The sequence below is a fragment of the Aethalodelphis obliquidens genome, unplaced genomic scaffold (genome assembly GCF_003676395.1).
Source record: "Aethalodelphis obliquidens isolate GAN/ISIS:26980383/991018 unplaced genomic scaffold, ASM367639v1 scaffold46, whole genome shotgun sequence".
Classification (NCBI taxonomy): domain Eukaryota; kingdom Metazoa; phylum Chordata; class Mammalia; order Artiodactyla; family Delphinidae; genus Aethalodelphis; species Aethalodelphis obliquidens.
The window spans coordinates 6,941,411-6,964,445 of record NW_020837990.1 but is presented as its reverse complement, the minus strand read 5'-3'; the positions used below and the strand labels follow the sequence as shown (position 1 = coordinate 6,964,445).

Below are 23,035 nucleotides of genomic sequence, written 5' to 3'. Positions count from 1 at the left end.
CGGTAAAAAAGATGGACAGTGGTCTCAACTCCTAAGCGGGTACTAACTGATTTAGTCATAGTAAATGGGAGTCTTTCTTTTGTTTATTAAAGCCTCGGTGGGTTGATTATTGAGCATCAGTATATTATTCACCTGATGTTAATCACGCTACTAAAAACGATGACCAAAAGATTGCCTTAGGTAAGTCACGTTACTGTCGATACTCTGAATGATCCTTTCCTGCCCGGGAAGAAATTCCCCTCATAGCTAAATTCTCTCTCTCTTTTAACCTCTTGCGGAGCCCCATCAACTATACTGGACTACCTCTCCCATCATGCAATGGGAAACGTACACATCGCCTCCGTGATCCGACGGGAACTTTAACCAATCCGATGACAGGGCTCTCATTCGGCGACCTTTTGACTCTGAGTAGAGGCGGGACTCTCAGTTGCTAGGTTCTTACCCTTTCCGGAAGTGGTTATTGGCCGCTGCAGGGCAACACCCCGGCGTCCCTGGAAGCTGGGAGCTCGGGTGGTGCTGCGGTATCTGCGCAGAGCCGGGAGCTAGCGCCCCGGGCCTCCCGGGGTGGGGGACAGGTGAGAACCCCCTGGAGGGAGGGTTGGGTGGCTAGGAAGGGAGGGAAGCGGGAAAGTCGAGGCACGCTCGTGTGCCACCGAGCGGGATGTGCATGAGTGTGGGCGGGAACTGAAGGAAGAAGTGAAGATGGAGCGGCCAGATCAGTGCGCCTCTATCCAAAATCTGAGTGGCGGAAGGGCCTGGGCTGGAGTGCTGGCGGGGCAGTGAGAGCGGGCACTGGGCCACGAGTGTGAGCTGGCAGGGGCGCTCGTTTATTTGTCCTGTTCGGATTTAGTGTGTAAGGCCGGTCTTCTGAACCCTGCTTGAACATTTCTCTCGTGGGGAAGCTTCCCCCCGTGTTCGAGTCGGGGTTGGCCCAACCTTTTGCTGTCTTATGGCCAGCTGGGGAAGTTAGTAAGTTTTTTGTTTTCATTTTTTCCTTTCCTTGCATTGATTCAAAAATCTACCTTCTCCTTGTGGAACCGCGCTCCTCACTTGCCTTCCACGACTCCTCTCTCTCTGGGGTTTCCTAACCCATCCCCCTTCATCAGCCTTTGCAAGCCCTTACTTTCTGTTCACTACACTCCATCTCTGAGCGGCTTCACCCAGAGTTTCAGTTACCATCTATTTAACGGTTACTCCCCAAACTGTGGCTCCCGCCAGACCTCTTTTCTTGAGTCTTGAGCTCCGACTTGCTTACTGATCATCCCAACTGAATGTCGCCCCATCCTTCCCGGTCCCCCAGATCTGCTCCTCCTTTGTAGTTCCTGTCTCAGTGAAGGACTTAACCCATTCACTCAGTCAGCCATGTCTGCACTTGGAATTCATTCATCTATTATAATATATGCAGCAACATTTGTTGGCCGTTCCCTGTATCTAGGCAGTATGCTAGGTGGGGCTATTGGGCAAGGCATAGAAGTGAACTGATAATCACAATATACTGCTTTAAGTGCTCTGATTGTTCTCCTGCCTCTCCCTTACTTGCTGCAGACATCAAGTACTGTTCTTTTGCCTCATAATACACCTGGAATCTGGCCCTTCCTTTCCATTCTCACAGCCACTGACTTAGTTCATAATTTCTTGCTTTTTTTTTTTTTTGGCCACCATGGGGATCTTAGTTCCCCAACTGGGGATCGAACCAGTGCCCACTTCATTGGAAGCACAGAGTCTTAACCACTGGACCGCCAGGGAAGTCCCTAGTTCATAATTTCTTGCCTGTGTTTTCAGGATACCTTTCTAACTGGTCCCTCCGCGTCTTTTCTTGCCCTCCTCCAATTAGTTCTTACACAGCTGTCAGAATCATCTTTCTAAACTACAGATCTGATCAGGCCAGCCTCCTTTGTGAAGTCTTGTGATGGTTACTCATCATGTCAGGATACAGTCTCAGTCCTCCCAAGCCTTTTATTATGTGCTCCTTGCCTTCCATTGTAGATCTCTCTCTTGCCATTGTCCCTTGTGCGCTGGTCACGTCAGAGTGGTTAAGAGCTCAGGGCTTTGGAGTCAGATAGATGTGGGTGCATGCACGTTCTGCTGTGCCATTTACTAGCTGTGAAACCTTGGGCAAGTTTAAAAAACTTTTTGAAACTTGCTGAGCCTCAGTTTTCTCTTTTGAAAAATGGGGATAATAATTTCTACTTAGCAGAGAGGATGAGGTGTGATGATGTATATATAGCATTAGTACAGTTCTTGGAACATAGGAAGCGTTCAGTGAATATAAGCTTTTGTTGTCATCATTAATTCTCTGCACCTGCCGTATACTCTCTTCTGCCTCTTTGCCTTTGTGTAAGCTGTGTCTTCTGCCTTAAATAACCTTACTCCCTTATCCTGGTGAACTCCTGCTTATCCTTCAAGAGCCATCTCCATGGTCCTCTACTCTGCAGTGCTTTTCCTGATCTTCCAAAGTAGGGTTAATTGCCCTTCCTTTGTGTCCTGTCGTATTTTCGGATACTTCCCTTAATGCACTTAACATACTATATCATCATGTATTTACATATTTGGCTTCACAACTAGGTTGAGCTGGAGCGTTACCAGGTTTGTGGCTGTGACAGCACAGTGCCTGACCCATGGTAGGTGTTCAGTAAATGGTTATTGGATGTCTGAATGGCCTTAACTTGTATTCCCTGGTACTAGCTTTGTCCTCTAGAACAATGTAGACTAAGCCCTTTAAATCAGTGAATGGTAATAATAACAACTAACATTTATTGAGGTCTTACTGTGTTTTGAGTATTTTACATGTATTGAGGCATTTAATCCTCACAACCCTTTTAGATAGACATTGTTATTATCCCCATTTTATAGATGAGGAAACTGAGGCAACTTGCCCAGCTGGTAAGTGGCAGAGCTGGGATTCAAAGCCAAGAATGTTCCCAAACCTGTGCTCATTACCACTGCATAATCAACTCTAATGTCTTCCACGTTCTCCTCAATGCCTTCTCCAGTAAATCTTTTCTTTTCTGGTGGTGAACTTTCTTTGTAATTGTTCAAGCAGGGTGGAAGAAATAAATATGCAGGGAACCCTAAGTATGCATATACGTGTGTATGCTCTGTGAGTACGCAGGTGTGCAAAACTTTTTGGCTGTGCCTGTCAAATTAGACCACGTTCACAGTAAGGTAACCATAATGTCGAGAGACTGGGAACCAGTGGCATGTATTGAAGGGAAGGGAGCTGGGAAAACCTGGCTTGGAGTAGTGGTGCCTTGGGTGCCCTTTGTGGGTCCAGAGGGTGGAATAGGGCAAACAGGAGGAAGTTTCTTAGACATAGATTTTTGGCTTACTAAGAGAAAGACCTTTTCATAGTTAAGGATGATCTAACTGTGGAGTTGGCAGTAACATCAGTAATATTGCTAAATTTATTTAACATGTTTTGTGTACCAGGGACTGTGCTAGGCCCTGTACAGGTATATATTATCTCATTTCACCTTCAAACAACCTTTTGATGTAGATTATCATGATTGTTTGAATTAAGCGCATGAGGTTATTGAGACTTAGAGAGGTGAAGTACCTTGCCTAAGTTCACACAGCTGGTAAGTGAGAAAGATGGGATTTAATTCAGGTGTTTCTGGCCCCCAAACTGGTGCTTCAGCCACTGTGCTGTCTGGCACTTAAAGCATAGAGAGGAAAAATTTGGCAAGGGAAGGGCAGTTGGACCAGAGCTCTTATGGGCTTTTTTTGCTTTTGAGATTCTTTGGCTGTATATTAGTGGTTTAGAGCAGTGACCAAGCTCCTACGTTTACTTAGCTTATTTTAGGCTTGGTTGGTAAATGCAGAAGGAGGCAGAGGCATGACCCTCAGAAGCCTGTGGCTTAACAGGAGAGGTGGAACACATTCTCATAAAAAAGGTAATACTGAGAAAAATATGCCTATGAACAAAGGAAAACTGTGTCCTTTGTACCGAGGTAGTTATAAGTAGACAGGAGAGGCCAAGGTTGGCCAGGGAGGGCTTCCTGGAGAAGGTGTATGAGACTTTCCTTTTTTGCTAGATTCTGGGATTGGCAGGAGATGGATGAGGACAGTTGGGTGATCCTTCCTCACAACTCCGTGGCTCACAGTGAGGGTCAGGCCTGGAGGCAAGCACATCTCATCAGGTTTCATCTGATCTGTCGGTAAGTGCCGCATGGAGTACCACGTTGACGGTTCTGAAGCCATGTCTAGGGTGCCAAGATTGACAGTGATGCCCCTCACGGTCTCAGGCTTAGAGGGAAATGTTAGGACGTGTGCCGTGTGTTTCCTGAAGCTGATCTCAGGGCTGCTTTCTTAGATGTCTCATCTTACCCCCGCTCACCCAGGTTATCATCACCTCTCATCTAGATTGGCTCGTGGTTTCCTACCTAATCTCTCTGCAGCCACTCTGATTTTCTTCTTTTCCAATCTGGCCTCCATTCCTGTCTGTATTTCCAGTGGCTGCCTGAGTAATCTTTTCAAAATACGTATCTGGAAAAACCCTTTCCTGATTTCCAGCTCTCTTATTATAAAAGCCAAGTTCTCCACATGGCCCGGCTTCCACCCACCTGCCCAGCATCATCTCCGACTATGCTTCTTCTTGCTTAGTGTTCTTAGCTGTTGAAGGGCCTTTGCACGTGCTGCTGCTTTTGTTAGAACATCTTTTCCTCCTCTTTTTGTATGGTGAATACCTCCTCATTCTTCACTTCTCGGCACAGGCTTCATCCAAGTCAGGCTCTTTTCCTTCAGAGCTCTTACCTCATTTAAAATTATACACTTATCTGTGACTGATTGGTTTGTCTCCCTCCCTCACTAGACTAGCCCCTGGGGAGTAGCAGCTGAATCTGTTTTTAATCACCATTGCATCTCTAGCGCCCAGCAGCAAATAAATACTTCTCGAATGAGTAAATGATCTCTAGTAGCCATTGAACAAATGTGGTTTCTCTTCCACCACCTTCCTTATTCCTGCAATTCCTGCCCTTTTGGCCCTGTCCTTGCCTATATCTTGCCTGAAGCCAGGCAAGGAAAGAAGGTAGACTATAGCCCACCCGTATTTTAATTTTTTTCTGGCAGGTTTGTTTGACATTTGAGTAATCCAGGAATTTAGACTTTCCACATTCTTCCTGACCTTTAAATAGTTAAACATAGACGGTTTAGTAAATGGCTAATTAGGCATTTTGCCGGGAGGACAGAGATTTTACCTGCCCCCTGCTTTCTGGAGATGGGATGTATCTAGGGATAGGTAACATTTTTCAAATGCAGAATTTCTCGAACTCTCTGAGATGGTTGGTACAATGCCTTGTATAGGTCACTGCCTGTTGAATTGAATAACGTACAGCCTGCTGTTCAGGCCACTGCGCTTCCTACCTCCCCAGAGATCCTCTCTCTTTTTCTTTCCCTCTCCTCCCTAACTCAAAGGATGAAAGATTCCGAGGGCTCCTTAAACCTCCAGGCTGTGGCCACATCTCCTGCACTGGTTCTTGGTCCTTTTCTGCTTCGCTTTTTCCGCGTCTGGCCCTAGTCATCTCTGACTGTATGTGTGGAGGCTCAAGCATTATGTCCGCAGGTGTTATAGGTTCTCGGGAGGAGGAAGATTCCCACTTAGGCTTAAGTACTGCAGGGAAGAATGATTCTTTAGCCTTTCTTCCTGAGGCACAAAGGCGCTGCTTGGAGGTGTCGTGGTGGGAATGAGAGGGTGCAGAGCCTGGCTCCCTTGGGTCCAGTGACTGACAAAGGGAACCACCTTTTGTGAGCCCTAAGGCGAGACACCTCCCTTGCTCATCTGTCAGCTGCCAGAGTGCAGACAGGGCCACGGGAATGGTCCCTCAGAGATCCTTTCCGTTTATCAGGGGCCCCTCTCCAGGGATCTTGGAACAGATTCAGAGTCACCAGATCTTGCCGTTTTCTGAGCACTCATTACAGGCTGCATCCCAACCTTCTTTTTGACGATGAGGTCTTTTTTTTTTTTTGCCTTGCCCCAAGGCACGTGGGATCTTAGTTCCCGGACCAGGGATCGAACCCTGTATTGGAAGTGTGGAGTCTTAACCACTGGACCGCCAGGGAAGTCCTGATGATGAGGTCTTTCTGCTCACTTCCTCTGCTATGAGGGCTGTGTCCTGCTTGCTGCCCCAGGTGGAACTGTGACAGTGTCTGAAGAGGTGGCTACAGGAGAGGTCAGGACCTGCTCCTCCAGGCTCCCTTCGGTCACACCGGTGTGGGTGCTACCGCCCGGTTAGGGAGGCATTCTGAAGGGCTGTCCGTGGCAGCCACTTTACAGGGTGACTTGTCCCTGTGTCATCGGGCTTCAGCGTGGGAGCTGCTGTAGGGGAGGGGTGCTGTGACCTGGAGTCCTGAGGTCGTAGGAGTAGGGATGCGAAGGAAGGAGCAATTCTAGAACCGCGCCAGCTTGTCAGTTGAAGAAGGTGGCACCGCCCCGTCCCTGGAGCTAGGAATCTTGGATTCAGGTTGGATTCCTTTCCAGTCTTCCGCCCCCCCGCCCCCCATTCCTGGTCCTATTAAACCTAACATCACAGCATCCCTTGTGTCTGTCCCTTCTTCTCCATTCCCACTGCTTCTGCCCTAGTTTAAGCCCTCATCATCTTTCCCGGGGACTGTAGCCTCCTCAGTGGTTTTCCTGCTGCCAGTCTCTCATTTCTCCAATCTGGCCAGGCCACTCCTGCCAAAGTTCTCATCCTAAAAAAAGGCCACTCTGTGTCACTTTCTTCCACCAAAGCCCGCAGTGGCTCCTCTCTGCTGCAGGGCAGAGTTGAGGCCCTTCAGCGTCATCCACTGAGATCACCATGACCAGACCCAGGCCTGGCTTCCACCCCGGCCCCGGCCATGCGCGCTGGCATCGGCTCCCCAGACCACCTTGCCTGACCTGCTGTTCCCTCTGCCTGGGATTCCTCTCTCCGCTGTCAGAATTCTTGTCAGCCGTCGGTACCCAGCTCCTTGACAAAGCCTTCCTTCATCCCCGCAGTGGGAGTATGTTACTTCTGTGTTAGTACTCCCAGAGCAGGATGTGTTTTTCCCTTCTGCCTTCTACTACTGTTGAAGCTGTGTACGCTGCCTTGCTAGACTGTAAGCTCCCTGAGGGCATTGTTCAAGGTAAACAGGGACACGCAAACAGGGCTATGTGTTGGGACAGCGTGACTGCACCTGGGGTACATTGGTATATGGGTATGTGTGTGCTGCTAGTTATTGTGGTGTCTCACTAGGGTTTTCTAGCAGGGGTCCTAGACTGTTAGTTCTTACTCCTATTTGGGGGGGGGGGTAGAGTATGAAGTCAAACCTTTGAGACATTTGGGTTTCCAGGTCGTTTATGGTCCACAAGAGTATTCAGCAGGGCTTTGGGGGGAGATGTGTCTAAGAACTTTCCAGGGTGCAGAGGCTATAAGGCCTGAGTTCTGAGCCATTGGTCCCACCCTCCGCTCTCCCTGGCTCAGTTGGCCTGCAGGGGCTGGTCTGGCCCAGGTGCTCCATGACCCAGCCCCACCTTTTCCCCTTCTAAGCTGGGGCACTGATTTTCTCTTTGGGTGAGTGGAGTCTCTGGGATCTAGGTGTTCGAGCCCAAACCAGTCATGGCCGGAAGACCCATCCGCATAGGAGACCAGCTTGTTCTGGAGGAAGATTATGATGAGACCTACATGCCCAGTGAGCAAGGTAAGAGGCCTTGGTGTATTTGTAATAGTTCTTTGAGGGCAGTTTTCATGGTTTATTTTTGTTCTTCTGATGCAAAGTATGGTACATGCACAGGGTTGCTCAGTGTATTTGGGTTAGATCAGGGGTTGGCAAACTGTAGCCCACGGGCCTAACTTGGCCTGTTGCTTGCTTTTGTAGCTGAAGTTTTATTAGATAACAGCCATGCTTATTTATGTCTTGTTTATGGCTTCTTTCATGCTATAGGAGCAGTAGTATTGAGTAGTTGTGACAGAGACCATACAACCCACAAAACCTAAAATATTTACTGTCTGGCCCTTTACAGAAAAAGTTTGGTGACCTTGGGTCAGATCAATCATTAACTTTAAATGAAAATATAGTGGAGGATATCATGAAATACAGTATATCCTGAGGCCAGGGGAAACCCAATTTCTTAAGAACAAACTAAAGCTGTGTGTTTTTTTTTAAAAAAATAATAACATTATTAATAACAATAGTAACAAAATTTATTGAGTGCTACTGTGTGCCAGTCTCTCTACTAAGAACTTTTCATGTGTTTCCTTTTCAACCCTCACAGCAACTCTGTGAGTTAGATACTATTATTATCCCCATTTTACAGATGAGGAAACCAAGGCACAGGAAGGTTAAGTAACTTCCCTGTAGTCACACAGTTTACTAATCGGGGCAGCTAGGATCCACACCTAGGTGTTCTAACTCCAGGGCCTACACTTTGAAGCACCATGCTATTTTGGGGCAGTGAAGATTTCTTTGAATTTCTCATGAGTTGTGGACCTGGACACACAAATTTTGCTTATAGTTCAGGTGGTTTGCAAGCCAGTTTTGGGGAAGAACTCTTGCATCTGTAGGAGTCCGTGGATCCCACATTAGGATAGGATAGGATTTGTTATAACATAGGATTTTTGTTTGTTTGCCGTGTAGAAATTTTTAGTCTCTGTGTTAAATTTATCAGTCTGTTCTCATATGGCCCCTGAATTTTGTATCATAGTTAGAAAAGCTTCCCTGCTCTCATGTTGTCCTCAGGTTTGTCCCCACACTGTTCGTGGCATAGCTCATCTTTCACCCACTGGTTGAGTGCCGCCTGTGTGTTTTGGGGTTTACTTTTTCTTCTGTTCCATGGGGCTGTCTGTTCAAACGCCAGAACTGTGCTCTTAACTACTGAGGCTCAGTAATAAATTCTAGTATCTAGTAAGGCTGAAATACCCTCATTCCTCTTCTTTTTTCAAAGTTTTCTTGGTTATCTTATCTGCTTTATCTCCCCATGAACTTTAGAAACACCCTGTCTTTTTCTGGGGAGGGCTCTGTACTGGGGAACTGTTGGTATTTTAGAGAAAATTGTGTTAAATTTATGAATGAGCCTGGGGAGGATTGACATCTCTATGCAGTTAAGTTATGCATCCAGGTCAACCTGGAGGTTCCTATCAAAGAACATCTATTCCTTTCCGTTTGTGTCTTTTTTCTGTTCTTCAGGGGTGACTTAGAAGTTTTCTTCATTTTGGTTTTGCACATTTCTTGCTCAGTTTATTTCTTAAAGATTTTATTCTTTTTGGTTTGCTATTATAAACGGGGTCTAACTTTTTCTAAGGCTATTTATAAAAAACTCTCTTCTGCTCAGTCATGTGCAGACGTCCTAAGCTCGAGCCCCCATTTTCTCTTCCTGGACTTGCAGCAGCTTCCTAATCAGCCTCCTGCTTCTACTCTTGCCCTTCTCCAGTCTGTGCTCCACTTAGCACCAGAGTGATCTTATAGTGTAAAGCAGATCATATCAGGGCTGTGCTTTTCATAATCTTCCGTATAATCTTCCATTATGCTCAGCATAACGCCCTTAGTGGGATGTGCAGGGCTGTGCATGACTCGGCCCTGCCACCCAGCCAGGCTCACCCAGTGCCTCTCTCTCCCTCCCTCTGCTAGGCACATGGTCTTTCTGACGGTCCCCAGACAGGCCAGGCTGCCACATGTCACAGGCCCTTTGAACCTGCTCTTCTGCCTGAGTCCTCTTTCCTCAGTGCTCTGCATAGCTGGCTCCTTTGTTTCCTCCAGGATTTAGTTAAGTGTCCCATTCTGAGAGGTTTTCTGACCACCCTTTGTAAAAGACTGCCCCTCCACCTTGACAAACTTCGTCTCATACCTCACTCACTTCCTTCATTACATTTATCAGAAGCCTTAATTCCTTGCATGTTTATCTGTTGATGTCATTACTGGCTGTTTCTTCTACCAGCATGTAAGCTCCATAAGGACAGAGGGCATTTCCCTCCTAGTCATGGCACATGGTGACTGGCACATAGGAGGCACTCAAACAATACGTGTGAAATTAAGGAACACGTTAGTCCTTGGCTAACCAAATTTCGGCCGGTCCTTTTTGCCTTTCCTAGTCCCCAGGTATGTCATCTTCCAAAGTCCTCCACTGAGATGACCCATAAAGGATATGGTAAAGGGTAGAGGTGAACAGCCAGGTGAAGAGATACATAGGGCGAGGTCCGAGAGGGTCCCAAGTGCAGGAACTTCTGTCCCAGTGGAGCTGGGATGTGCCACCCTCCTTGCACGTGGAAGTGCTGGAAGCTCTCTGAACCCCAGAGTTTAGGGATTTTTATGGAGGCTTCGTCGTGCACGTATGATCGCTTATTAACTCATTTTCCAGCCCCTCTCCAGCGAATGACGGGAGAGGCTGAAAGTTCCAAGCTTCTAATCATGGCTTGGTCTTTCTGGTGGCCAGGCCCCATCCAGGAGCCCACCCAGAGTCGCCTCATTGAGACAGAAGACTCTCCTGTCACTCAGGAAATTCCAAGGGCTTTAGGAACTCTGTGTCAGGAACTGGGACCAAAGACCAAACATTAATAGGAACGGGAGCAGAGACCAATATATAGCTCTCTTATTATCTCCCAAGACTGACTGATTCTTCCTTCTTTGTATCCACCCTCCTCCCACCCCCACCTCTCTTACCTTCCCACCCTCCTACCCCTCCTTGCAGAAATTCTTGAATTTGCCAAAGAGATTGGTATTGATCCCATAGAAGAACCAGAGCTGATGTGGCTGGCACGGGAGGGCATTGTGGCCCCACTGCCTGGGGAGTGGAAACCATGGTGAGTCAGCACGGGCGCCGCCTTCTGGCTTGGCCTTTGAGGTGGAGGGGGCCTGACACCGGAGATCAGCTTTAATCAGCAGCCACCTTTCGAAGCCTGTCCTGCAATGGGCCGTCCCTCTGCTGGGCGACCTGATGCTTTGGGCCTGAGCCCAGGCCGCCGTGATGGTCCCTGGAGGGGCTCAGCAGGGATACCCAGGGTCCCAGGATCTAAGCTGCCGCCCTGCGTCAGCATCCGTTTTGGACACGCGGAGGAGGTGTCATTGTTGTCCTTTGCAGACTGAGATGGGGAGTGACAATACTGGGACCTCCTCAGTGTGTCCAGAGTGGGCGCTGGCACTGGAGAGGTTTGAGTGAGGCTACACGGACTGGCAGCGGTTTCCGTCTCCTTTGACAGCCCAGCCCTGAATTTGTGTGACTTGTGCATGAATGGGTTCCTATTTCCAGTTTCAGTTGGCACTCTGAACTGTGAGAGCAGACCCTCGCTCAGCTTATCTCAGGGGATCAGAGGTTGATGGTGAGGAAACAGACTGGCCGAGGCGGGGCGGCCACCGCCTTCCCCCCGACCCTCCCCATGCCAGGACTCCCACTCCTGGGGGCACTGCTCTGTCCTTACCACCTGCACGGAGCTCTCTCCAGGTGGCCTTCTTACGGTTGGTGCCCCGAGTTTACTTCCTACCGTAGCGGGATTTCCTGTTTCTCCCAAACTAGCCCCCGGATATCTTGGGGTGGGGGGTCATCTTTTCTGCTGGGATTGTGCAATTTTGTGTACAAGGTATAATTATCCTGTTCTTCCCTGAACCACTTAATGCGTTGGCCATACTTCAAAATGACTGCAGTCATAGCTTTACTTATCCTCGCCGCAGGGTCCTAATCCTTCCAGCTTCTCCTCGCATGACGGGCTCCCTGTTCTCTGGATCTTTTAGCCGCCTTTCCTTGGACCTTCTCCAGGTCATGACATCTTTCTTCTACTAAAGCCATCAGCACTGCACCCAGTATTCCAGGTGCTGAGGACTCACGGTTGTGTTTATAGGAAAAGTTTGTAGGATAGTGGCTTCTGTTTGGTTTCCAACATGCACGCTGATAGCCACATTTGCCTTATCATTAATCTCTTTATTCTTTTTTCTTTATGTTTTTTAAATCTGTATATATCTGTGCTGTTCTGCTTTTGGATACATTTTCTAATTAAAAACCACATGAGAAATGTAATCAGAATAATACCTTAATGTGCACATAATAAATAAATGGCTGCAGTGATGTAAAAAGGAAAAAGGGTGATGGAAGGAAGGAACTGTCATCGGCTGTGGCCCAGCTGTGTGCCAGGGTCATGCCAGCGGCCCTCAGGTACCTGCTGGTGGTAGTTAACACTACCTCATCCGGTAAGGAGAGCATGAACTATTTCTCACTTTTTAAAGTAAGTCATTGAAAGTTATGTATATGTGTCTTCTTTCATCCTTACTCCCAGTCCCATGAGTAATTGCTGTTAGTTGGGGAATTCCTTCGAAGTCTGGATTCTCTCTTCTCTTCCTTTAATATGTTTGTCTACCTTTACACCAATACTGTACTGTCTTTTTTTTTTTTTGCAGGTAGAAAAAATCACAAATTTATTACGTACATACATAGACATGTATAAAAATACAGGCAGATACAAACAGAGATCTTACAGCTTTGCTTTTAAATTTTAGCCATGAGACAGGAATGATAATGCAAAACTCACTAGTTTATAAAGAACAGTTGGATACAAATTGTGTTTCTGGTGAATGGTATTAGTTAAGGTGACTTGCTCAGATGGCTTAAACTTTTTACTAATATCTGCGTGAGAGATTTTAAGGTTTTTCATAGGCCAAGTTTTTAAAATACGCTTTCCTTTTTTTTTCCTACTTCTTTTTTTTTTTGTCTTTATACTTTTAATTGGTATTTTTTGAATAACATAATTTAAGTTTTAATGATGTCCAGTTTATCGACTTTTCAAATATGATTAATGCTTTGTGTCCTGTTTAAGAAATGTTTGCCTATTCCAAAGTCATGAAGATATTCTGTGTCTTGTTTTTTTTTTCCCCCCACAACTCACACCCAGACACTGTATTTTATTTTTACAAGAGATAAATAAACTGACACCAAGCATTGTAAATGGATGACCACAACAAAAGCAACAATGATTGCAATTACCAAACACGAAACACACTCATACTATGTCATAATATTGACATTCAGTCCAGGAATCCTCCACTGTAACAGCTCCTTTACTTTGCAGTGAAAATTGATTTGTATATTTTTTGCCTCTGAGTCCTTGTGGGATTTTGTTTTTTTATTCAAACAGAAAGTCACAAAAATTATAATCGTCCTCATCAGTTCACTCAGTCCCATGTAATTAATTTTTTTTATCTTGATCTTTTGTTAGCACTTTTATGAATTCATCAGTTTTCCATTAGAGTTCTGAAAATGCTTACTCATTCAGTTCAGCAGTATAGTCACTTACCAGAAACCTGTACTTGTCAGAGTATTTTCCATGAATTCCTTGAAGATGAAACCCTTTTATAGGAACATTGTTGCGAAAGCATCAGAGTACACCCAGAACTGTCTGTAAATGAAAAGACTTAAAAATGACCACGGTTAAAGATTTGATGAAAGTTCATAATAATGCAATTGACAAGGAAATTTAGTTACTTCTGAGATATACATTTTAAAGTAATAACTAGAATTATGACTTATAACATTATACCAGAACATATAAGATTTTTAGAAATTTCATGTAATGTCTGAAACATTTATATTAACGTATTTCCATACAGATAACCCAAAGAAAGTTTAGTTTTAGTTGTTTTTTTGTTTGTTTTTTTATACTGCTGGTTCTTATTAGTCATCAGTTTTATACACGTCAGTGTATATGTGTCAGTCCCAATTGCCCAATTCATCACACCACCATCCCCACCCCACCGTGGTTTTCCCCCCTTGGTGTCCATATGTTTGTGCTCTACATCTGTGTCTCAACTTCTGCCCTGCAAACTGGTTCATCTGTACCATTTTTCTAGGTTCCACATACATGCGTCTCTTTCTGACTTACTTCACTCTGTATGACAGTCTCTAGATCCATCCACATCTTGATAAATGACTCAATTTCGTTCCTTTTTATGGCTGAGTAATATTCCATTGTATATATGTACCACAACTTCTTTATCCATTCGTCTGTCGATGGGCATTTAGGTTGCTTCCATGACCTGGCTATTGTAAACAGTGCTGCAATGAACATTGGGGTGCATGTGTCTTTTTGAATTATGGTTTTCTCAGGGTATATGCCAAGTAGTGGGATTGCTGGGTCATATGGTAATTCTATTTTTAGTTTTTTAAGGAACCTCCATACTGTTCTCCATAGTGGCTGTATCAATTTACATTCCCACCAGCAGTGCAGGAGGGCTCCCTTTTCTCCACACCCTCTCCAGCACTTATTGTTTGTAGATTTTTCTCCTGACACCCATTCTAACTGGTGTGAGGTGATACCTCATTGTAGTTTTGATTTGCATTTCTCTAATAATTAGTGATGTTGAGCAGCTTTTCATGTGCTTCTTGGCCATCTGTATGTCTCCTTTGGAGAAATGTCTGTTTAGGTCTCCTGCCCATTTTTGGATTGGGTTGTTTGTTTCTTTAATATTGAGCTGCATGAGCTGTTTATATATTTTGGAGATTAATCCTTTGTCCGTTGATTTGTTTGCGAATATTTTCTCCTATTCTGAGGGTTGTCTTTTCATCTTGTTTATGGTTTCGTTTGCTGTGCAAAAGCTTTAGAGTTTCATTAGATCCCATTTGTTTATTTTTGTTTTTATTTCCATTACTCTAGGAGGTGGATCAAAAAAGATCTTGCTGTGATTTATGTCAGAGTGTTTTTCCTATGCTTTCCTCTAAGAGTTTTATAGTGTCCGGTCGTACATTTAGGTCTCGAATCCATTTTGAGTTTATTTTTCTGTATGGTGTTAGGGAGTGTTCTAATTTCATTCTTTTACATGTAGCTGTCCAGTTTTCTCAGCACCACTTATTGAAGAGACTGTCTTTTCTCCATTGTATATCTTTGCCTCCTTTGTCAGAGATTAGTTGACCATAGGTGTGTGGGTTTATCTCTGGGCTTTCTATCCTGTTCTATTGATCTGTGTTTCTGTTTTTGTGCCAGTACCACATTGTCTTGATTACTGTAGCTTTGTAGTATAGTCTGAAGTCAGGGAGTCTGATTCCTCCAGCTCTGTTTTTTCCCTCAAGACTGCTTTGGCTATTCGGGGTCTTTTGTGTCTCCATACAAATTTTGAGATGATTTGTTCTAGTTCCTTAAAAAATGCCATTGGTAATTTGATAGGGATTGCATTGAATCTGTAGATTGCTTTGGGTAGTAGAGTCATTTTCACAATATTGATTCTTCCAATCCAAGAACATGGTATACCTCTCCATCTGTTGGTATCATCTTTAATTTCTTTCATCAGTGTCTTATAGTTTTCTGCATACAGGTCTTTTGTTTCCCTAGGTAGGTTTATTCCTAGGTATTTTATTCTTTTTGTTGCAATGGTAAATGGGAGTGTTTCCATAATTTATTTTTCAGATTTTTCATTAGTGTATAGGAATGCAAGAGGTTTCTGTGCCTTAATTTTGTATCTTGCAACTTTACCAAATTCATTGATTAGCTCTAGAGTTTTCTGGTGGCACTTTTAGGATTCTCTATGTATAGTATCATGTCTTCTGCAAACACTGACAGTTTTACTTCTTCTTTTCCAGTCTGTATTCCTTTTATTTCTTTTTCTTCTCTGATTGCAGTGGCTGGGACTTCCAAAACTATGTTGAATAATAGTGGTGAGAGTGGACATCCTTGTCTTGTTCTTCATCTTAGAGGAAATGGTTTCAGTTTTTCACCATTGAGAATGTTTGCTGTGGGTTTGTCATATATGGCCTTTATTATGTTGAGGTAGGTTCCCTCTATGCCCACTTTCTGGAGAGTTTTTTTTTTATCATAAATGGGTGTTGAATTTTGTCAAAAGCTTTTTCTGCATCTATTGAGATGATCATATGGTTTTTCTTCTTCAATTTGTTAATATGGTGTATCACATTGATTGATTTGCATATATTGAAGAATCCTTGCATCCCTGGGATAAATCCCACTTGATCATGGTGTATGATCCTTTTAATGTGTTGTTGGATTCTGTTTGCTAGTATTTTGTTGAGGATTTTTGCATCTATATTCATCAGTGATATTGGTCTGTAACTTTCTTTTTCTGTAGTAGCTTTGTCTGGTTTTGGTATCAGGGTGATGGTGGCCTCATAGATGAGTTTGGGAGTGTTCCTTCCTCTGCAATTTTTTGGAAGAGTTTGAGAAGGATGGGTGTTAGCTCTTCTCTGAATGTTTGATAGAATTAACCTGTGAAGCCATCTGGTCCTGGGCTTTTGTTTGTTGGAAGATTTTCAGTCACCGTTTCAATTTCATTACTTGTGATTGGTCTGTTCATAATTTCTATTTCTTCCTGGTTCAGTCTTGGAAGGTTATACCTTTCTAAGAATTTGTGCATTTCTTCCAGGTTGTCCATTTTATTGGCATAGAGTTGCTTGTAGTAATCTCTCATGATCTTTTGTATTTCTGCAGTGTCAGTTATTACTTCTCCTTTTTCATTTCTAATTTTATTGATTTGAGTCCTCTCCCTCTTTTTCTTGATCAGTCTGGCTAATGGTTTGTCAATTTTGTTTATCTTCTCAAAGAACCAGCTTTTAGTTTTATTGATCTTTGCTATTGTTTTCTTTGTTTCTATTTCATTTATTTCTGCTCTGATCTTGATGTTTTCTTTCCTTCTGCTAACTTTGGGTTTTGTTTGTTCTTCTTTCTCTAGTTCCTTTTGGTGTAAAGTTAGATTGTTTACTTGAGATTTTTCTTGTTTCTTGAGGTAGGCTTGTATAGCTCTAAACTTCCCTCTTAGAACTGCTTTTGCTGCATCCCATAGGTTTTGGATCGTCGTGTTTTCATTGTCATTTGTCTCTAGGTATTTTTTGATTTCCTTTTTGATTTCTTCAGTGATCTCTTGGTTATTTAGTAACGTATTGTTTAGCCTCCATGTGTTTGTGTTTTTTACGTTTTTTTCCCCTGTAATTCATTTCTAATCTCATAACATTGTGATCAGAAAAGATGCTTGATGTGATTTCAATTTTCTTAAATTTACTGTGGCCTGATTTGTGACCCAAGATGTGATCTATCCTGGAGAATGTTCCATGCGCACTTGAGAAGAAAGTGTAATCTGCTGTTTTTGGATGGAATGTCCTATAAATATCAATTAAATCTATCTGGTCTATTGTGTCATTTAAAGCTTCTGTTTCCTTTTTTATTTTCATTTTGGATGATCTGTCCATTGGTGTAAGTGAGGTATTAAAGTCCCCCACTGTTATTGTGTTACTGTCGATTTCCTCTTTTTTAGCTTTTAGCAGTTGCCTTAGGTATTGAGGTGCTCCTATGTTGGGTGCATATATATTTATAATTGTTATATCTTCTTCTTGGATTGATCCCTTGATCATTATGTAGTGTCCTTCCTTGTCTCTTGTAACATTCTTTATTTTAAAGTCTATTTTATCTGATATGAGTATAGCTACTCCAGCTTTCTTTTGATTTCCATTTGCATGGAATATCTTTTTCCATCCCCTCACTTGCAGTCTGTATGTGTCCCTAGGTCTGAAGTGGGTCTCTTGTAGACAGCATATATATGGACCTTGTTTTTGTATCCATTCAGCAAGCCTGTGTCTTTTGGTTGGAGCATTTAATCCATTCACGTTTAAGGTAATTATCGATATGTATGTTCCTATCACCATATTCTTAATTGTTATGGGTTTGTTTTTGTAGATCCTTTTCTTCTCTTGTGTTTCCCACTTAGAGAAGTTCCTTTAGCATTTGTTGTAGAGCTGGTTGGTGGTGCTGAATTCTCTTAGCTTTTGCTTGTCTGTAAAGCTTTTGATTTCTCCATCGAATCTGAATGAGATCCCTCCTGGGTAGAGTAATCTTGGTTGTAGTTTCTTCCCTTTCATCACTTTAAGTATATCATGCCACTCCCTTCTGGCTTGTGGAGTTTCTGCTGAGAAATCAGCTGGTAACCTCATGGGAGTTCCCTTGTATGTTATTTGTCGTTTTTCCCTTGTTGCTTTCAATAGTTTTTCTTTGTCTTTAATTTTTGTCAGTTTGATTACTATGTGTCTTGGCGTGTTTCTCCTTGGATTTATCCTGCCTGGGACTTGCTGCACTTCCTGGACTTGGGTAGCTATTTCCTTTCCCATGTTAAGGAAGTTTTCGACTATAATCTCTTCAAATATTTCCTGTGGTCCTTTCTCTCTCTCTTCTCCTTCTGGGACCCCTATAATGTGAATGTTGTTGCATTTAATGTTGTCCCAGAGGTCTCTTAGGCTGTCTTCATTTCTTTTCATTCTTTTTTCTTTATTCTGTTCTGCAGCAGTGAATTCCACCATTCTGTCTTCTAGGTGACTTATCCGTCCTTCTGCCTCAGTTATTCTGCTATTGATTCCTTCTAGTTTATTTTAGTTATTGTATTGTTCATCTCTGTTTGTTTGTTCTTTAGTTCTTCTAGGTCTTTGTTAAACATTTCTTGCATCTTCTCGATCTTTGCCTCCATTGTTTTTCCGAGGTCCTGGATCATTTTCACTATCATTATTCTGAATTCTTTTTCTGGAAGGTTGCCTATCTCCACTTCATTTAGTTGTTTTTCTGGGGTTTTATCTTGTTTCTTCATCTGGTACATAGACCTCTGCCTTTTCATCTTGTCTGCCTTTCTGTGAATGTGGTTTTTGTTCCACAGGCTGCAGGAATGTAGTTATTCTTGCTTCTGCTCTCTGCCCTCTGGTGGATGAGGCTATCTAAGAGGCTTGGTGGGAGGCACTGCTGGTGGGTAGAGCTGACTGTTGCTCTGGTGGGCAGAGCTCAGTAAAACTTTAATCCACTTTACTGTTGATGGGTGGGGCTGGGTTCCCTCCCTGTTGGTTGTTTTGCCTGAGGCAACCCACCACTGGAGCCTACCTGGGCTCTTTGGTGAGGCTAATGACAGACTCTGGGAGGGCTCACGCCAAGGAGTACTTCCTAGAACTTCTGCTGCCAGTGTCCTTGTCCCCATGATGAGCCACTGCGCCCCGTGCCCCCCACACCCCCCCACCCCCGCCTCTGCAGGAGACCCTCCAACACTAGCATGTAGGTCTGGTTCAGTCTCCCCTGGGGTCACTGTTCCTTCCCCTGGCTCCCGATGTGCACACTACTTTGTGTGTGCCCTCCAAGAGTGGAGTCTCTGTTTCCCCCAGTCTTGTCGAAGTCCTGCAATCAAATCCCACTAGGCTTCAAAGACTGATTCTTTAGGAATTCCTGCTCCCGTTGCGGTATGCGGGCCTCTCACTGTTGTGGCCTGTCCCGTTGCGGAGCACAGGCTCCGGACACACAGGCTCAATGGCCATGGCACACGGGCCCAGCCGCTCCGCGGCATGTGGGATCTTCCCGGACCGGGGCACGAAACTGTGTCCCCTGCATCGGCAGGCGGACTCAACCACTGCGCCACCAGGGAAGCCCATCTTTTATAGTTTTTAGTGTACACATCTTGCTCACGTTTTGTCACATTTATCTCTCTTCTTTTGATGCTTCTGTAAATGCTATCTTTTATTTATTTATTTTTATGTTATTGAAGTATAGTTGATTTACAATGTTGTGTTAATTTCTGCTGTACAGCAGTGTGATTCAGTTATAAATACATATACATTCTTTTCGTATTCTTTTCCATTATGGTTTTTTTTGAAATGTCAGTTTCCAATTGTTGATTGCCTTCATATAAAAATAAAATTGGTTTTTGTATACTGACCTTGTAGCCTGCAACCTTGCTAAACTTACTTATGTCAGTTCTAGTAGCTTTTTTGTAGATTCTATAGGATTTTCTACATAGATGGTATGTCTTCTGGGACATGTCCTTTCTAACCTGGATACCTTATATTTCTATTTCTTGCCTTACTGCACTGACTGGAACCTCCAGTACAATTGAATAGAAGTGGTGACAATGGACATTTTGGCCTTGTTCCTGACCTTAAGGGGAAGCATTCAGTCTTTCACCGTTAAGTATGATGTTAGGTGATGTTAGCTGTAGGGTTTTCTAAATGCCATTTGTCAGGATGAGGAAGCTCCCTTGTATTCCTAGCTTGCTGAGAGTTTAAATCCAAAATGGATGTTGGATTTTATCAAATATTTTTTCTGTATCTATTGATAGAATCATATGATTTTTCTATATTGGTCTGTTAATGTGGTCAATTATATTGATTGGTTTTCAAATGTTAGACCGACCTTACATTCTTGGGATAAACTCTGCTTGGTAATGATTATATATTATTGGATTTGATTTTTTTAAAATTTTGTTAAGTACCTTTGCTCCAAAATGATAGCTTGAATGCAATGAGATGGATAGAGTTGGGTATTTTTTAAATTACTGATTTCCAATTTTATTTGTTCATTATATCTATTCTTTGTTACACGTTGAGAGTTCTTTTTGTTCAGTAAGTGATCCTGTTTATGTAAATGTTCTATGTGTGCTTGATAAGAATGTAGTCTCTCATTTTTGGATACAGCGTTCTTTTTTTTAAAATTAATTAATTAATTTGGTGCATTGGGTCTTAGTTGCAGCCCGTGGGCTGCTTAGTTGCAGCAGACGGGCTCCTTAGTTGTGGCATGTGAACTCTTAGTTGCGGCATGCATGTGGGATCTAGTTCCCTGACCAGGGATCGAACCCAGGCCTCCTAAATTGGGACTGCGGAGTCTTATCCACTGCGCCACTGGGGAAGTCCCCAAGGTTCTTTTTTTTATTAAAGTATAGTTGATGTATTACAATTTTTTGTTAGTTTCTGGTGTGCAACAGAGTGATTCAGTTTTATATATATATATATATATATATATATATATATACACACACACACACACACACACACACACATATATAAGAATATATGATGAACCTAGGGCAGGACAGGAATAAAGACACAGACTTAGAGAATGGACTTGAGGGCATGGGGAGGGGGAATGGTAAGCTGAGACGAAGTGAGAGAGTAGCATTGACATATGTACACTACCAAATGTAAAATAGATAGCTAGTGGGAAGCAGCTGCATAGCGCAGGGAGATCAGCCTGGTGCTTTGTGACCACCTAGGGGGTGGGATAGGGAGGGTGGGAGGGAGGTGCAAGAGGGAGGGGATATGGGGATATATGTATACATACAGCTGATTCACTTTGTTATACAGCAGAAACTAACACAGCATTGTAAAGCAATTATAGTCCAATAAAGATGTTAAAAAATATATTCTTTTTCATAATCTTTTTCATTATAGTTTATTACAGGATGTTGAATATAGTTCCCTGTGCTATACAGTAGGACCTTGTTTTTCATATATAGTAGTTTGTATCTGCTAATCCCAAACTCCTGATTTTTCCTTACCTCATCCCTTTCCCCTTTGGTAACCATAAATTTGTTTTCTGAGTCTGTGAGTCTGTTTCTGGTTTTGGATACAGGGTTCTTAAATGTCCTTTATATCAAGCATGCTAAATGTGTTTATCTTCCTGTGTCCCGAGTAATTGTTGTCTGGTCTCACTCATTGTTTTTGTATTTTTTTTTTTTGGCTGCACTGTGTGGCTTGTGGGATCTTAGTTTCCCCACCAGGAATTGAACCTGGGCCCCAGCAGTGAAAGCTCTGAGTTCAGGGAAATCCCTGGTCTCACACTTTTTAAAAAATTTTAAATTTATTTATTTATTTTTGTCTGCCTTGGGTCTTCGTTGTGGTGCGCGGGCTTCTCATTGCGGTGGCGTCTCTTGTTGCGGAGCACGGGCTCTAGGCGCACAGGCTTCAGTAGTTGTGGCACGCGGGCTCTAGAGTGCAGGCTCAGTAGTTGTGATGCACGGGATTAGTTGCTCCGAGGCATGTGGGATCTTGCGGACCAGGGCTCCAACCCGTGTCGCCTGCATTGGCAGGTGGATTCTTTACCACTGTGCTACCAGGGAAGTCCCTGGTCTCACACTTGAATAGTGGTTTAGTTGAGTACAGATTTGTCAACAGCTGTTTGACAATACTGTATACCATTATCTTCTGACCGCTGGGTTTGCTCGTAAGACATGTTTTTTGGTTTCATTAGTTGTTCCTTTGTAGGTAACCAACTTTTCCCCCCTCTGGTTGTTTTTACTATTTTGTTTTTAATCTCTGGTGTTCTGTAATTTCACAACAGTGTGTCTAGGTGTGGATTCATTGTTATTTACTGTGTATAGGAATTGGAGTGCTTCCTTACTCTGAGGACTCATATATCTCTTCAATTTTGGAAAATTCTCAACCATTATCACTTCCTTTTCTACACCTTTTACTGGAAATATACTGGACCTTATTATTTGATCCTCCATGTCTCTTAACTTCTGTTTCATATTTGAAAAATCACTTTATAATTTCCTTTAGCATATTTATTTCCCAATTCACTATTTATTTCTTCTTCTGCATCAGATCTGGTTGTTTTTCATTTTGAATCTAATGACTACCAGTTCCTTCAAGCTCTCTTATGTTCTTTTCAATATGTCTAGGTTTTTTTAGAGTTCTGTTCTTTCATTATGGATTCTACCCCTTTATCCCTACAATAATTTTAAATATTGTTATTTTTAGTCTTCTTTTGATTGTTCTACTCTCTCAGTTCTTCTTTTCATTGTGTTACTGATTTTCCCTCGTGGCGAAATGTTTCCTCACGTTTCCTCTGTAATTAGTTATTGTGCATTTTGTGAATTCATCTTCTGCAGAGGTTATTTTCTGTGAGTGTCTCATTCCTAGGTTGTTGAGTGGCTTTACAATGGTTTCTGCCAAGGAGTTTTCAGTGGTTTAGGACTAAATTTTTCCATTAATTTCCTGACTTGGGGTTCCCTTACCACATTTTGGACTATATATCTACATGTGTCTTGGGGTTTCAGTTTTTCATTAAATTTTATTTTCCCCACCTAGAACCTGACATGTTTCCTTGCTGCTTCCATGACCTAGGTCCTTTTATTCATGGAGGGAACAGCCCGAAGGGCCCCAGATACACCTACGGTCTCATTTCCAGTTCCTAAATTCACGAAGGCCTAAGGCCACATTTTGTTCTAAACTGGCATTAAAACCCAAGTTCCACAGGCCTATATCCAGGTCAGATACCAGTTTTGACCTGTCAGTTCATGCACTTATTATTCAGGTTTCATGTTTTCTTTTTGTTTCTGGCACCTGAGAATTTCTCTTTCCGTCTGG

The 23,035-nt window shown here is 43.2% G+C and overlaps 1 protein-coding gene across 12 annotated transcripts in view; it reads left to right on the top strand.

Moving 5' to 3' along the window:
* Positions 1-463: 463 nt before the first annotated feature.
* Positions 464-23,035, top strand: part of CEP164 (centrosomal protein 164) — a 71,353-nt gene continuing 48,781 nt past the window's right edge. For 11 of the 12 annotated variants that reach the window (XR_003427811.1, XM_027082221.1, XM_027082213.1 and 8 more), the window contains exons 1-4: positions 464-575; positions 4,035-4,157; positions 7,554-7,656; positions 10,640-10,751. Coding sequence is in view for 11 of the 12 variants with exons in the window: in XM_027082221.1 (XP_026938022.1) it covers positions 7,575-7,656; positions 10,640-10,751 (194 nt within the window). In the remaining variant the exon portion in view is untranslated. The remainder of the gene's footprint in view (positions 576-4,034; positions 4,158-7,553; positions 7,657-10,639; positions 10,752-23,035) is intronic. The other variant, XM_027082211.1, reaches the window with a different exon arrangement.